This window comes from Lactuca sativa, chromosome 4 (genome assembly GCF_002870075.4).
Source record: "Lactuca sativa cultivar Salinas chromosome 4, Lsat_Salinas_v11, whole genome shotgun sequence".
NCBI classification, from domain to species: domain Eukaryota; kingdom Viridiplantae; phylum Streptophyta; class Magnoliopsida; order Asterales; family Asteraceae; genus Lactuca; species Lactuca sativa.
This window is the reverse complement of record NC_056626.2, coordinates 398,628,025-398,644,046: the sequence shown is the minus strand read 5'-3', so window position 1 is coordinate 398,644,046 and position 16,022 is coordinate 398,628,025. Positions and strand designations below refer to the sequence as shown.

General features: G+C 34.0%; 2 protein-coding genes across 3 annotated transcripts; one reads left to right on the top strand and one right to left on the bottom strand.

Annotated features, from left to right (window-relative positions):
* The first annotated feature begins 885 nt into the window (after positions 1–885).
* Positions 886–5,806, top strand: LOC111906798 (uncharacterized). Its single transcript, XM_023902579.1, has 5 exons — positions 886–1,291; positions 1,729–1,778; positions 4,064–4,187; positions 4,876–4,983; positions 5,076–5,806. The coding sequence occupies exons 1-5, from the start codon at positions 901–903 to the stop codon at positions 5,717–5,719; spliced, it is 1,317 nt and encodes a 438-aa protein (XP_023758347.1). The 5' UTR covers positions 886–900; the 3' UTR covers positions 5,720–5,806.
* Positions 5,807–14,203: 8,397 nt separating this feature from the next.
* On the bottom strand, positions 14,204–15,424 carry LOC111906799 (mitochondrial import inner membrane translocase subunit Tim9). Of its 2 annotated transcripts, none has more exons than XM_023902581.2 (3): positions 15,147–15,424; positions 14,720–14,830; positions 14,204–14,524 (listed from the first exon to the last, which is right to left on the bottom strand). In XM_023902581.2, the coding sequence occupies exons 2-3, from the start codon at positions 14,812–14,814 to the stop codon at positions 14,338–14,340; spliced, it is 282 nt and encodes a 93-aa protein (XP_023758349.1). In that variant the 5' UTR covers positions 14,815–14,830; positions 15,147–15,424; the 3' UTR covers positions 14,204–14,337. The 2 variants fall into 2 exon arrangements, with proteins under 2 accessions (XP_023758349.1, XP_023758348.1); XM_023902580.2 differs by having other exon boundaries at positions 14,720–14,842; positions 15,147–15,421.
* Positions 15,425–16,022: the final 598 nt, after the last annotated feature.

The following is a 16,022-nucleotide window of genomic DNA, read 5'->3' as shown; positions in this document are numbered from 1 at the left end:
GTCTTTTTTTCGGTATGGTATCGTGGTTTTTAGCTTGCACCTTTTTTGATTCGGAATCGAGTTTTTTCAGTTCCTTTTTCTGATAGGTTTCAACCCCACGTTTATTTTTATTAGGTTTAATCACGTTATAAATAATTTCCCATATATGTAACAACACTTACATTTAAGATGCCAGAAATGTGTCAAGAACTCAAGATCGTGTTATAGGAGACAGGATAAGTCATGAGAAACTAATAGCCATGGCTGAGCCTGAGATCATTTCCATGTGAGTAAAGTATGATTATGTCCTCTTTGTAACTTATATATATTCACATAATTGTAAAGATTATCATTATGTATATGTAAATAATATACGATCTAAATTATGGGTTGAATGATGTGTAAAAGTGTAAACCACAACGGTTGAATAGTTGACTTAGTCTCGCCTTCTTTATCCTCTTCCATTTGTCCACATCGATGGTTGAATGAATAGTTGAATACTCATAATAATAATATTGTGTGATTATTGTTTTATTTTTAATTTTTTTAAAGATTTACAACTTTTCCTTTTACTATCCTAACGGGTTCCTCATACCCGACGATGATTCTTTCCCCCAAACTCGTTGGTGATTAAATAGGGTGGGGACATGGATGGGTAAAAGGACGGAGACTATTTTTCTCACAAAGTTCTCAAATATAGCTTTTTGAAAAACTATTTACGATAATTGACTGATAAATTATTGATGATTTTTTTTACAAAATTTTCAAATATATTAATTAATTAATATATACTCTCGTTTAAATTCTACATTTATATTTATTATTTAGTTTACTAGCTTGTTTTGGACAAACACAAATCTCTTTTTATTTTTTGTTAAAAAATAAAGGAATAAAAAATAAATAAATATTAAAGTCTAAAAAATGGGCGTGAGTTTCTCACAGTCCCAAACTCCCACTCCAGATCTTCAAACTAGTTATCCTATATTTCTATATATATTCCCACCATCAGACCCCAAAAAGAAACCCAAAGTCCATTTCTTGAAATTAACTCTTTACACTTTCACCATTAATTTCCATCAATCTAATTTATCCTTTTCTATACCCAATTTAACGATGTACAAATCCCCAACTGTTTTCCACTGTTTCATCACCATTATCATCATCATCAACAGTTTTGTGTTGTTATCAAGAGGTGTGAGTGCCACAAAACATGAAGATATAGGGATTTATGAGCTCAACAATGGCCATTTTTCTGTCAAATTAACCAATTGGGGAGCAACCATTGTCTCTGTTTTTCTTCCTGACAAAAATGGTACACATTCTTGATTTACTTTCTCTCTCTTCTTTAAATCCCATAATCTTTGTTGGAATTGCTATCGGATTTTTGGGAATTTAATAATCATATTCTGGTTTATCTTAACGAAAATGGTACTAACACGCACTAAACTCACCTTTTTCTGTTTTTTTTTCATGGAGTCCTTTTTGGGTCTTTCTTGAATTCCTAATGTTTTTTTGGTAATTTCTAATTGGTTTTGATAAAATCTACATTCATATATGTATTCAATTCTTGATTTTCATCCTAACTAGAATGTCACACACACACTAAACTCACCTTTTCTCTTTGTGTGTGTGTGTGTGTTTTATTTCCTTTGAATCTTTTTTGGTTGTTTCTGGAAATTCCCAGAATTCTTTTTGGCAATTCCTATGTATTTCGAGGAAATTAAGAATAATATATGTGTGTGTTTTCAGGGAAAGTCGAAGATGTGGTTCTTGGATATGACAATATCGATACATACAAGGTGAGATCTTTTGTTATGTTCTTATCTTTAAATTTCAATTCTTAAAGGGTACTAAAATTCGACTATAAATTGCCATATTTCCATTTTGATGTATATATGTTGGTGACATTTTTTTTGGAATAACTAATGGATATCAAATCACACTCATAATTTGGTTAGAGGCTTACTAATAATATGTTTTGATAATATTGAATGGAAATAAGATTCAAACATATCATCACCATTAATTATGAAGAGTTTTAGACTTTTAGTCATATGAACAAAAACAGGGAATTAAATGATGATCACGAATTTCTACACTTCAAATAAATGGAGATCACGACTTTTGACTATATGTATTTATCATGTTGGAAAATAAATAAAATAGTGATATAATATCTTTTTTGAATTATATATATAGAGAGAGGGAGTCCACATTTAAATTTTTGTTGAGATTTGATTTATTTTGTTTAATAATAAGATCATATCCCTTTTAAAATAATTAAGTTCAACATAAAATAAAATAATTATTTTATTAGGATTAAATTAAGATAATGATAACTAAAATCGACATACTAAACCTATCTTATTAGGGGAGAACATGGGTTGGTTTTGGTCTAAATCCGAACCCAAATCGTATATGTTTGTTTTTCAATTTGGTTTGTGGCTTTTTGGTTTGAAACGGTAGGTTTGTGGGTTCATGGTTTTCGGGTTCAGACCTATTGAGAATATGTTGCTATAAACAAAACTGTATCAAATTTAGATATACTAAAATAACTATTAACTACGCAATGATAAATGATAAAAGACCAAATGTATGTTGATGGAAAGTTGATAAGAATATAGTATTTTCTAGTGTCTAAGAGTCTTTTTAAATTTATTAAGGAGATTAAAAACTATGATACCTTTAAGTCTTTTTATTTAAAGTTGGTTTTGTTATCTTTATTATTTGAAGAAAGTTGATGCTGCTTTTAGTAGTCTTGAAGTTTGGTTCTTGCCATTTTGAGCCGAAGTCGACAAAAACATGTTTTGAGTGGTGGTTATCATTAATTTAAAAAGTTAATCACAAAAACATCAAAATAAAAGACACTCTTATCACATTGCAAGAAATAACATTGTGATTAGAAAGCATGAAATGCCCATAATAATGAAAGCAATAGACCTAGATTAGATATAAACCTCAATCACCACCTCTTCACCAAACACTTGTCTTTTACTATTTTTAAACAAGGGGTGTGAGACACGTTGGATAACGGGAAGAATAAACAGCTTAGTATGAGCTGAAATAGAAAGATTAAGTTCACTTTTATATGTTTTTTAAAAGGCGATTAGCATATTATATTTAATATATATTTTTTTGGTATAAATGGTGCAAATAATACGTAATCTTCAATCCTGTATTACTTTTACACCAAAAAATATTCATGTACATAAGATTTTTTCTTTGAACTTATTTAGAATTTTATGAAAATGTGATTCTATTTATTAGATAGTCATAAATTTGTTTTGTATCTTTTTGTTTCAATAATTCTAGTAATTGTATTAATAAATAAATATAACCAAACAAATAATTCAAATTAAAGGTTACACTATTAAAACAAATATATTATTAAAGAAAGTTTTAAATTTATGGCATATTTAAATAAGTTATTAAAAACTTTTAAAAACATACATATATTCGAAATAATATTTACATTTAATACAATTTAAATAAACTAAATATATAAAATCAAATTTGAACATTAAATTTGGTGTTAACAAATTTGTGACACCAAATTTTGTGTAACACTAAAAAATAGTGTTAGGTTGGAACAAATATATATTTTTTTACACCAAAAATAAGGTTGGGTTTAAGATCCTTTAGCTAAAAGTTTGGATTCACTTCTCACCTAGAAAGATAAAACATAACCTAAATCGATTTATTTATTAAGAATTGCTACAACTAGTTTTATTATTGTCTTATACTTATACTCCAAACCAAAAACCATTTATTTTTTTATATGTTTGGGAACTACAATAATCATATTAAGTTATTGATTTTTTTTTTGTTTTAATGTGACCAATGTATATAATGCCAAGAAACAAGTTGTAGTCAATCTAATCCTTCCATATCGCTTTAACACACATCTTCAAATTTGACTCGAAAAGTCCAACTTCTCTTGCGACAACTGATTTCTTTCGAATATTATTATTCAGCTTAGCTGTAAAATATTCCTTCTAATCTTATTACTCAAATAAATGGTTTAATTTAATAACTAAAATTATTACTTTAACAATATAGTTTTAATTTTTTTTAATGATTGTAGAATGATTCAACCTACTTTGGAGCTATTGTTGGACGTGTTGCTAATCGAATAGGAGGAGCTAAGTTCACGTTAAATGGGACTTCTTATAAGTTACATGCTAATGAGAAGGGAAACATTCTTCATGGTGTGGGATCACTATTCACTTCTATTTCTTGTTTATTTAATAAAAAAATTATTTTTGTAAATATATATTGTGATTGTAATGTTCTTGCAAATATCAATATAAATATTTGCTAAAATGAAGAACAAAACTATAAAAAAAACCATTATTTGACTAGACATTTAACAACTTGATCTATTTTTGGTTAATTATATATGAACACTAATTAGGAACTTGTTAAGTTGTTAATTACAAAATATCTTAAAATGTTAACAGTCGAAATAAAAAAGCTTATTTTGAGTGAAACTATTTGAACAAATTCATAGTTTATAAAAACAAAACTTGAAATACAAAATATACAAAATTAATATTATAAAAGGCCTTCTGTTTGTTTTTTTTTATTTTTTATTTGGCAATTTTTTTTCCATAAAAAACTATCAAGTTTGAGGTTTCTTTTTGGAAAAGAATTTTTTTTTTTTTTTGGAAAATAATATAAAGTTGAGACCTTACTCAGAAAAAATAGAAAAATACAAGTTTTTTTTTTATTAAAAAAAAAGTTGAGACTTAATCGAAAAAAAATACAATATATAAAGTTATTATTATTATTATTATTATTATTATTATTATTATTATTATTATATTTATACATAAATAAAAATAAATTGCTATAAGTTACATCTATACTTTCTGATTATCGGACTTCTAATTTCAGGTGGCACTCCCGGGTTTAGCGACGTTGTTTGGAAGGTCAAAAAATATGAAAAAGATTGTGAATCGCCTTGTATTACCTTCACATACCACAGTTTTGATGGCGAACAAGGTCAAATCTCCTTATTCATTTCTTCCTCCATTAATCACAATTCACATTAACTTAATTCAATCTGATTCGATTCATTTTCTGACCTGAATCAGGGTTCCCCGGAGATCTCAAAGTAATGGTGACCTATTCACTCGTCGGCAACTACAAACTCCGCGTAAAAATGGAAGCAAAATCCCTAAACAAAGCAACGCCGGTGAATTTAGCACAACACACATACTGGAATCTCGGAGGCCACAACAGCGGCGATGTATTATCGCAAAAAATCAAAATCTTCGGGTCTCATATCACGCCGACAGACGACGAACTCATCCCCACCGGAAAAATTGTCTCTGTCAAAGGTACGCCCTACGATTTCCTCAAACCCTACACGATAAAAAGCAAAATCGGGGAACTTCCCGACGGCTATGACATCAATTACGTGCTGGACGGAGAAAAGGGGAAGAAGATGAAAGTCGTCGCCGTCGTGTGGGATGATAAGTCTGGTAGGTCGATGAAATTGACAACGGATGCGCCGGGGGTGCAGTTTTATACCGGGAATTATGTAAAAGATGTGAAGGGAAAAGGGGGGTGTGTGTATGAAGCGCATGCCGGATTGTGTTTGGAGACACAAGGATTTCCAGATGCTGTTAACCACCGGAATTTTCCGTCGCAGATTGTGAATCCCGGTGAGATTTATAAGCATAATATGTTGTTTTCATTCTCGATCAAGGATAGGAAAGATTTGGGATCGATATAAGAATCTTTTGGTTTACAGAAGGTGTTTGTAAGTTGTAACTGGTTTGGTTATCATAATTTTCAACTTGCGATCTTATTTCCCTTTTAACTTTTGGAAATTGACAACTCAATTTAGTTATATGATTATTTGTGATTATAATTATCATGATATAGTTTTTACATATTCTTTAGACAAAATCATAAGAATTACTACTTTGGGCTAAATAGGTTTGGACTAATACCAATAGTCAAAAGTATTCCATTTTGCTGGTGTTTTGGTCCAAATCAGTTTAAAAAATTTAAAAAATCTAAAAATAATGGATTTGCTATTTTCCATTTGTTTTTTGTTTTTGTTTTTGTTATTTAATTATTTTCTAACTAAAAAAACTTAAAAAATAAAATAAAATATAAATCTCTCTCTCTCTCTCTCTCTCTCTCTCTCTCTCTCTTTTGAAACCACCTAACATACAAGATTATCTCTCTCGGTCTACAGTTACGCCGGAAACCACCTCTTCACCGGAAACCATCGAAACTGAAGCCCTCCTTCGTCTTCTCCGGCTTAATCATTTTCTTCGTCGAATCACAGCGCTGCCACCTACCGAGATCTGAAGAATTAGGGTTTTGGCAACTCCAGCTCCAATGACTTTGTCTTCTTCGATCTGGGTTACATCCACCGAGTTCGTCGTCTTCTCCGGCTTAATCCTCTTCTTCGTCTAATCACCAGCTTCATCTTCTCTATTGTTTCTTTAGATTTACCTCCATCGAAAACTAATATATCTCAGTCCACCACCACTGCCATCGACTGTACCAACACATTGGGATTACCATCTGCATCAAATGAAACTAAACTTGATGATAATACCTTCCAAAATCGCCAAATACGACACCAAACCACATAATCACCCCAAATAGAGATTGTCGGAAAAGACGTCGGTGTTCATCAAAATCGCCTTCCACCCCATCACTGGAGATGCTACCAGAACCCTAAATTTAACACCACCACCGCCATTATTTGGGATAAATCAATCGCAGGAAGTAATGACAGTGTCCATCACTCTCCTCCTCGTTGATCTCCGAATATCAGATCGATGGTCTGAACCTTCATCATCTAGGGTTCAAAATTCTAATCGATTCAACAAGCCTATTCTTGTTTTAATCGTGCAACCACCTCCATCATCGTCTCCACACCCTTGTTCTTCGAATTTGGTACCACCTGTAAGTTACAATCAGATTCAAGAGAACCATGTTTATCGTTCTCTTCTGTTTACGTCATCACCTTGTTCAGCGTATCACCAGACATGTGGACCGAGAGAAAGGGCAAGAGAGATCGAAGATTCGAGTTTTACCCATTTGAGGTTTGAGAGAGAGAGAGAGAGAGAGAGAGATAGAGAGAGAGAGAGAAAGAGATTTTATTTTATTTTATTTTGTTAATTTTTTTAGTTAGAAAATAATTAAATAACAAAAAGAAAAACAAAAAACAAATGGAAAAGGGAAAATCCGTCATTTTTAGATTTTTTAAACTGATTTGGACCAAAATAATAGCAAAATGAAAACCGTTGGACTGTTGGTGCTAGTCCAAACCTGTTTGGCTCAAAGTAGCAATTTTGGACATACTACTAGAACCATTCTTGCAATTTTGTCTATTCTTTAATTCTAAAGTTTTTTTTTTACAAAATTATCATTTAAATAGCAATTTATCTTGAAAAATGATATATTTTTACAATAAATAAATAAATAAATAAATATTACAAGTATATTTATATAATTTTCTAGTTTTTTTTTGAACCGGGAATCTAATCTACTACTAAATATCTAGATTATCGTCGTCATGTGGATCATTTATTGTCGTATAATTGGTTGTCATGTGGATCATTTATTGTCATATAACTGGTTACCGAAGCCGATGTTATTTGACTCGATGCTATTTTCTGTAATCACCAAAATTATTACTTCTTTCTTTTTTGTTTTCATATATGGTAAGAATAGACATGAACTTTTCCGTTTGTTCTTTGATTGGATAACGTTTTTATGACTTCTTTATTTAGTTGACTGAAGTGGTATGATATATATGCCTATGAAGATGCATTTTTGAAAGAAAAACAATATATTTTCGTACAAGTGTTATTTTCTAGGAATATACCCTCATATTTTAATTTTAGCTTGTACTCGGACGATGGTATACTCATGGAAACATAATCGATTGTTATAGACTCAACCATGTTACCCCAATCGATTTTGAGATGTCATCAAGTGTGCCTACGTGTGTCTGTTATATTTTTTGAGATGAAAGGTTTATTTAGATGAAAGTTGCCGCCGTCATGTGGCTTGAGAAGTCGGGTAGGTCGATGAAATTGACAACGGATGTGCCGTGGGTGATTTTTATACCGGGAATTATATAGAAGATGTGAAGGGAAAATGGGGGTTTGTGTATGAAGCGCACGCCGAATTATGTTTGGAGATGTAGGAATTTCTAGATGCCGTTAATCATTGGAATTTTCTGTTGCAGATTGTCAATCCCGATGAGATTTATAAGCATAACATGTTGTTTCAAGGGGTAATTACTAATCTAGCCAAATTAAGGGGGGTAATTAGCAAATTTTAGCCAAAAATTAGTAACTGGCCAAAAATAGCCCACGAAACCGTAGGTTTCGAGATTAGTCTACTGTTTCGCGTTTTCTATAAAAAAAATCATTTTTGCCATACAAAACCGTAGGTATTATAAAACCTATGGTTTCCCAAACCGTAGTCTACGGTTTTTGAGAAAAAGCTACGGTTTATTTATCTACTATTTTGGCAGTTTTATCTACTGTTTTATCCAAAAAAAACTACTGTTTTGTCCAAAAACCTACGGTTTTATATTTTTTTTTCGATTTTTTTCAAAAACATTTTAACCACATATATAAATCCAACTCCTAATCACAAAGACGGTAAATTTTGATGAAAAGTAGAAAAACCTGGTTGTTTTTTGGGTGCTCAATTGAGAGAAAAAAGTAGCCAAACCAAAGAAAACAATAGGCAAAATGACATAATCTGAAAAAAATTTCATTATATACTTTGGGCTAATGGTCACGAAAAAGTAAACGGACCCTTGAAACAGTAGCCCATTTGCACAAAACAGTAGTTTCCGGCCTAAAACAGTAGTCAATGGCCTTGACCGTAGTCAGCCATAAGTTGGATGACTTGTCAAGTTATTTTTGGATTATTGACATGTTGTTGTAAATAACTGTTGTAAGGTATGTATTGAAATGTTTATGCTTTTGGTCTATTTATCGGAACATGACATCTCGAGTATTGTAATATAATAAAAAATACATTTCTTTAAGAAATGCTTTGGTAAATCTTATTTTATCATATTTTGTTTTGGGAACAAATTCCGCAACTCTTTTAATCAAAGGATTACTCTGAAATCATTTTAAAAGCATAAATTAAACCGGTATTTTCTGGTCGTGATTTTAGGGATGTCACAATTGTCATGTTAAATAGATATGCAGAGTAAAATTGTAATTCATAACAATTGGTATCAGATTGATGCGATCTGAAATAGAAGCATAGTTGTTTCAATCTGAACAATGATAAGAATGGTTACTTAAAGAGTAGACGGAACAGAAAGAAGTAATTGTGTTGTGCAATCAAAATTTTGTAATGTTTAAACTCAAATCGGATCACTAAAAGAAGATGTTCAAAAAGTAATGAAACCATCAGAGCTATTGATCTGCATTTCCGAAGATTTACCTTCAAAGTCGATGTACCTTCAAAATTGATGCATGTGGTGATTTTGGAAGGTGTAGACTTGATTTTAGCTTCAAAAACTTGATAGGAGGCAGCAAAGTTTTCTAAATTTTAAGGATTTAAAAGAGTCTGTGGGCAGTTTAATCAAGATTCAGAGGATTCGGTTTTGAAGTTTGGCGAGAACTTAAGGGACTTGGGTTTTAAATTTGGCCATAGGCTTTTGGTTAAGGAAGAAAGGCAAAATGAAAATTCATATATGTTTTTGGTTTGAGTAGAATTCTGGAAGTAGCTGATAGACAGACGGTTTCGAGGGTTCTGGAAGCAGTTGATGGGTGACGAGGGTTCAATGAAAAGTAGAGAAGTTTCTTTGTTCATAAACATGCTTTTGGACAATCTCAATGTAACGACCCAATTTTCTCGTCCAAAAATTTCGTTTTTAAAACAGTACTTTAGAAAACATTAATAATTAAAAACATTGTTTGATCAAACCACATCACAACGTAAACCATGTCTAAAAGCCAAATCATACAGCCAATCGAAATATCAGAGTATAAATCCCAGAGGAATCTCGTAAGTGCGGAAACCAGTGTGTGTATGATGTGCCGCTACCGCGCCAGCTCCTTCCCCTTCGATGAAGAGGTACCTGAAACCAAAATTGTAAACTGTAAGCACAAAGCTTAGTGAGTTCCCCCATAATAGCCGGGAGATACGGGCCTCGCCCACACTCGTGAAGATACGGGCCCTGCCCACACTTCACTAGCCGGGAGATACGGGCCTCGCCCACACTCTACTATCTGGGAGATACGGGCCTAGCCCACACTCCACTCTCGAAGAGATACGGGCCTTGCCCACACTCAACCGCTAACTCATAATATACAAGTATCACACAGACAATAAGCATAGACAACTCTATCATATCGACACATATATCATAATTAACTAAACCAAGAGATACGGGCTCGGCCCACACTCTAGTGCTAACATCTCGTCTACACGGGTCGGCCTTGGTGCCTTAGACCCGTTCCTACTGGAAGGAAACTCACCTCGAAATAGCTGTTGGTCTGTGTGGGAATTGACTGTCTGCTGCTGCTGCTCCGGAAATCCTCTGGCTATAATTCCCACAAAACACTCGATCAAACACCGCTAACTGACCCTCGGGTAAATTGACCATTTTACCCTTGATCAAGTTAAAAGTCAAAGCCAGAGTCATCTTTCAGTTGACCCGACTCGTCGAGTTGGCTCCCCAACTCGCCGAGTCCTTATCCAATCAATTGTCCTGCAACCCGTCTCTACTCGTCGAGTTGGGCGTTGACTCGACGAGTTCTCCTTCTAAACTGATATCCAAGTCCTTCATCCTACTCGCCGAGTTGTATGAACAACTCGCCGAGTTCATCTTCATCCGATGAACAATTTATGTTGTGACTCGCCGAGTTGTATGAACAACTCGCCGAGTCCGATCTTGATCTAAGAAGATTTCCTTGAACTCGCCGAGTCAGGGCGTTGACTCGCCGAGTTCCTTCATGGGTGAGTTCGGCTACCAACTCACCGAGTCCACCCAGGACTCACTACTCAACTCGACACAACGAAAAAGGGACAAACTCGGAGACTCGCGACCAGACTCATCGAGTCAGATGAGCGACTCGCCGAGTCTGCTTCATGCAAAAGCCATATACGCGATTTTGCTTGAATCCAGTCCATGCCATTCATAGATCTGGGCTCCTAGGGCCTGGTTTACACGTAAAGTTTCCAACTTTACGTGTAGATCATCACCAATAAAGGTTCTAAGGCTCAAAGTGCACCAAAAGGGGTAGTTCTAGGGATTGTGTGCATTATGACTCCATAAAGGCAGTAGATCCAAGCTCCAGGGACTGAATAGGGTCTAGATCTAAAGGCTAACAACTTGAATTAACCAACAATGCACAACCAAGCTTGGGACATGGTTCAAGAAGGACTCTAATGGAGTAATAAGCATAGAAACAGAGGGAAAACGAGTTATACCTCAAAGAAATTACTGAGGGAACACGAAGATTCTTGGCTTCCTTCCCTTCCTCTTGATCTACTCCTCTTCCTTCTCAAAATCTTCAAGGAAACGCACTAAAAGCCTCAAACTCACAAGAACAAGGGCTAGAATGTATGGAGAGCTTCTAAGGGTGAAGGGGGCGGAGTTGGGGCGCAAATGGTCGTTTAAATAGGGTGCAAACCCTTGGAAATTAGGGTTTCATCAGACAGCGCGGACTCGCCGAGTCGCCAACTTAACCGCGTCCCAAGTCTCGTCTCTACTCGACGAGTCGGGCCTCCAACTCGCCGAGTCCAAGACCAATAATACAAAATACTCAGATAAATCTTACATACCAGGAACCAGGTGCTACACTCAATATTTGTCTTCTTCTTAGCATTTCATCACAATGGTCTACCAAATTTAAAAGATGTGACAATCTTCTCCAGTTTTGAAAAGATTTTGCTAATGAAGAATTGATAATCCAAAAATGTTCAATTTTTTTTTTCAACATCCGATGAGAAACATGTCATAAAACTAGTCAATTGCCTCAACGCCTTTATATCTCATTTGTTTTGTGGCTGTCGAGACCTCGGATCATGTGATCATGTGTTTATTACTTGTGAATTGGCTAGCAATGTTCGTAGATTGGTGTTCAAATGGCTTGATATATAGATGCATAGTTGGATTTCTAAGGAAGATATATATGATTGTTGTGGTGTTGTCTGAGGTTCTAAATAACGTAAGACGTGACTTGGCAGCAATGTCAAGCCTCAAGCTTTTTTTGAGTCATAGCAAGCCACGTCGTTTGTAAAACGTGACTTAAAGCGGAAATTTGCGTATAACTAATAATTTTTTATATATTTTCTACTATTATTCACTTTTATATACATATATGACTTAAGGCGACATTTTGTCAAAGTTTGGTGGCAAATACAAGCATTGGAGTCATGATGCGCTATGGCGAGCTTTTTAGAACATTGGTCTCAGGTAATACAAATAATAAGAAAACAGTGGAAGCTATTGTTTTCATAACGATATGGACAATTTGGAGATTTTGGATCAATTTGGTTTTAGAGACAGCTTGTCCCAATGAGATGATATTTGATAATATTGTGGATACCTCGTTCAATTGGTTTGTAAATAGGAACCCTAAAGTTTCTACCAAGTGGAGTGAGTGGTTTAAAAACCCTTTACCTGCAATTTTCTATATCGTTGTTTCTTTCTTGCCTCAACGCCATTGGAAGTAGTAACATAGACATGAGTTTATGTCCAATCCGAGTCTAGGGTTAGGAAGAGAAATACAACAAGACCAAAGAAAGACAACATCAATGGTAAAAGTACAAAATTAGAATTTGAGTGACTCAAATGCTTTTTTGGACTTCATGTGGAAACTTCGTTCTGTCGTGTGTAAAAAATAAAGATTGGTTCATTACTCTTATTGCTATAAAATTCGCCTTCTATGGATTTGATTAATTCTAAAGGAGGTCTGAAAACTACAATCTCATGTGCCATTCATTTCGTCTATAAACCGACATTAACCAAGCTATAGCTTGATGAAAACAAACAATGAATAATATGAACTTTTCGTCTTTTTTAAAGATTTTGAAGTTCATAGGCTTGGTGGGTATACTCTTACTACCTCTCAATTTTTGTCTATCACCTTATCGCCACATCATTTTACCCTCACCCTTTCACTTCACTATTAGAAAATGGTCAATTCTCACTACCTCTCACTTTTATTTTTTATTTAATTAAATATATTAAAATGTAATTTAATAATTATGTAAAATTAATAATAATAATAATAATAATAATAATAAAAGAAAACTATTTCATTAATTAAAAAAAATACATTAATAAATTCAAACAAAACTAAAACATATTAAAATAGCATGTCACTCTTCATCATCGGTCATATTAAAATAGAATGAGAGTGATGAAGAGGAGAGTGAGAAGGCTATTGTTCGCAGGAAGAGGGTTGGGGTTAGTGAATCAAAATAGAAGAAAGATGATGAAAATGAGTCGGATTCAAAGGAGAGGAAGATCAAAGAAGAAGAGTGTTTAAGTGATAGTGATGATGATGTGAGTGGTAAGAAGAGGAAGAAAGAAAAGAGGAGAAAGGATTAGTTGTCCGACGACGACACCAACAATGATGATGATGGAGAACGTCGATTTGAAAAGAGAAAGAGAATGAGAAGCCATAGGCATTCAGAAGATGATTCAGACAGTTCTGAAAAAGAGACGAGTAGAAGGCATAGGAGGAAGAGTAAGAGTAAAAGGGCAGCTTTGTCTTCTGATTCAGATGGTAGCAGCTTTGAGGAGGATTCACGGGTTGGGAGGGACAAAAAAAGGAACAGAAAGTGATTGTTTCTTATCATCGAATGGAGTGTTATTGTTTGAAAAAGGTATCTATCAGTTGTTATCTTGTTTGAAACTAGTAGCGTTGGTTTGATGTATTTGATGATGATTAGTCTATGATTGTATAAGTTATAACCAATCAACTTTTCTGTACTCATTCTTTCAGAGATTGAAAATGTGTGTGCTTGTTATATACCCCAATTTCTACTAGCGGTTTATACATTTTTTGTCATGTTTAATACATTGCTTAACATTATTTTATGTGCATAATTATGCATTGCACGATATTTCAGGATTGTATATACATTTAGGATATGGTCTTACTACAAGAAAATCAATGGCATTAGCATGTTTTCAAATACCTTACGAGGTCATGCAAATTATGCAAAGAAGTACAAAATAGGAGAGAAGATGCAGATCTTGGAGAAAAGCAATTGTTAATGGAAAGAAGTTTATGAAACTCAGTCTATATGTTTTATGGTGTTTACTTGAAAGACTAAAGCAACTCTATTAGACTACAAAAGTGAAGTGAGGTCCATAGATGCTATGGAGGATTAATCTGGTGTAGCTGCACCTTGGTTGAGTTCTGCAAATCTCAATCCAACACGCATGGAATGCTTCAAGAACTTCTCAGCACATCTCCTCACACATGTCTCCTCTTGCTTATCTAATGTCTTGCGTCTGAATGTATCCACACAATCTGTAAAGCATCTCTCCACAAGCGTGTTATACATTCTCAAACTGCAATCGAGAATTTTGTAATATTCAACATATAATTTCAATTTCAAAGTTGATATGCATATCTATATCAAAAAAGCATAAGAGGAAAAAGAAACGAAAATCTGAAGCAATATTGGGGATCAGAGGAGTATGAGTAACATAACATATGTATGATAGATGAATGAATCAGCAGATAAAGTTTATAGAGCAGTGAACCTGTCACGGATTTGAAGCTGGTCGATCATGGTGGCCATTCGAGCCTGATCCTCCGCTGGAAGATTCCCCAGATCTCCGAGCATACTTTTGTCCATTTGAGATTTGCTTCTTCTGTTACACAATCTACATATCATAAATAACAACAAAGATATCATCTTTTTGTATCGTTTAGCAAGGTACAAATCAGATTAACATGAAACGTAAACTCAATTTCACAAAATCATAAATAGCAAAATCGGAATCAAAATGTATATCAGACTCCACAAACATCAGATTAACAAAAATCAGAAGCAACAATCAGCTTCACAAAAATCAATTTCAGGAAATAACGAAGCTATCTGTGTATAATATCATAAACTAAAGAATCTATCTAGAAATTTTTTCATGAGACTCCAAAAAATTATATTTCAGGGAAAACAAAACAAACCTGATGATAGAGAAGGAAAATCCGACGAAGGCAGAATGAAGACTTCGATGGGACAGCAATTCCGGCGAAGGAAGGAGAAGCGCCGGAGACCGGTGATGGAGAGGGTAGAAGAAGCTGCGTCGATGGGGAGGTGGCGTCGATGCGTTTTAGGGTTGGGTGTTTGAAACCTGTATCACAAACTATTTACTACTATTTTTTTAGAACTGCAGGCTATAAAAGAAACAAGCGTTACACCCCGTTCCCTCCCTGCTTCAAGTTAACGAGAGAATGAGAGAAAGGAAAGCAACTAATTGGAAATGAGAAATAAAAAAGTTGGTGTTTTCGAGTTTGATTTGAGGGAAGTGGAAGGAAACAGGAGGATCATTTTTCTTTCTAACTTTCCTTTCAATTTTGGAGGATTTGGAAAGAAAGAACAAAATGATTCATTTTCCTTCTACTTCTCTCCAACTCGGGAACACGAAAGAAAATTTTGTTTTTCCTTCCTTTTTTTTTTTTTTTCGTGACTTTCTTTTCTCTTCTCTTTTTTTTTGTTAAACTTGGGAACAAGACGTTAGGGACTAGCACAAGAAACTAGCCTAAAACAACAAAATTACAAAATCATACGTCGTTGGAGTCACAAGTTTCAATCTCTAACATCTTTTTTGTTTTTAAAAGTAAGCATATTAAAAAAAACAAAACAATGGAATCAAATGACATATCCTTCCCATTCTTATTCTGAAAGACTAAGTAATTTCTAAAGCACCAAATAATCCACAATCCTGTCATTAACACCGTACACACCACCTCCTTATCTTGTCTTACATGCAGGCCTTGAATCCATTCTTGAGCTTCCAAAATGGTATTGAAATCAAAGTTTGGGAGTCCCAGCGCCATAAG

What these genes read in the sequence shown, in the direction of transcription:
- LOC111906798 (XM_023902579.1), top strand. Translation starts at nt 901, where the DNA reads ATGGGCGTGAGTTTCTCACAGTCCCAAACTCCCACTCCAGATCTTCAA. An exon ending in GAAGGGAAACATTCTTCATG is followed by an intron (nt 4,188 to 4,875) that starts GTGTGGGATCAC and finishes TTCTAATTTCAG; the next exon opens with GTGGCACTCCCGGGTTTAGC. An exon ending in CAGTTTTGATGGCGAACAAG is followed by an intron (nt 4,984 to 5,075) that starts GTCAAATCTCCT and finishes GACCTGAATCAG; the next exon opens with GGTTCCCCGGAGATCTCAAA.
- LOC111906799 (XM_023902581.2), bottom strand. Translation starts at nt 14,814, where the DNA reads ATGGACAAAAGTATGCTCGGAGATCTGGGGAATCTTCCAGCGGAGGAT. An exon ending in CAGCTTCAAATCCGTGACAG is followed by an intron (nt 14,525 to 14,719) that starts GTTCACTGCTCT and finishes TCTCGATTGCAG; the next exon opens with TTTGAGAATGTATAACACGC.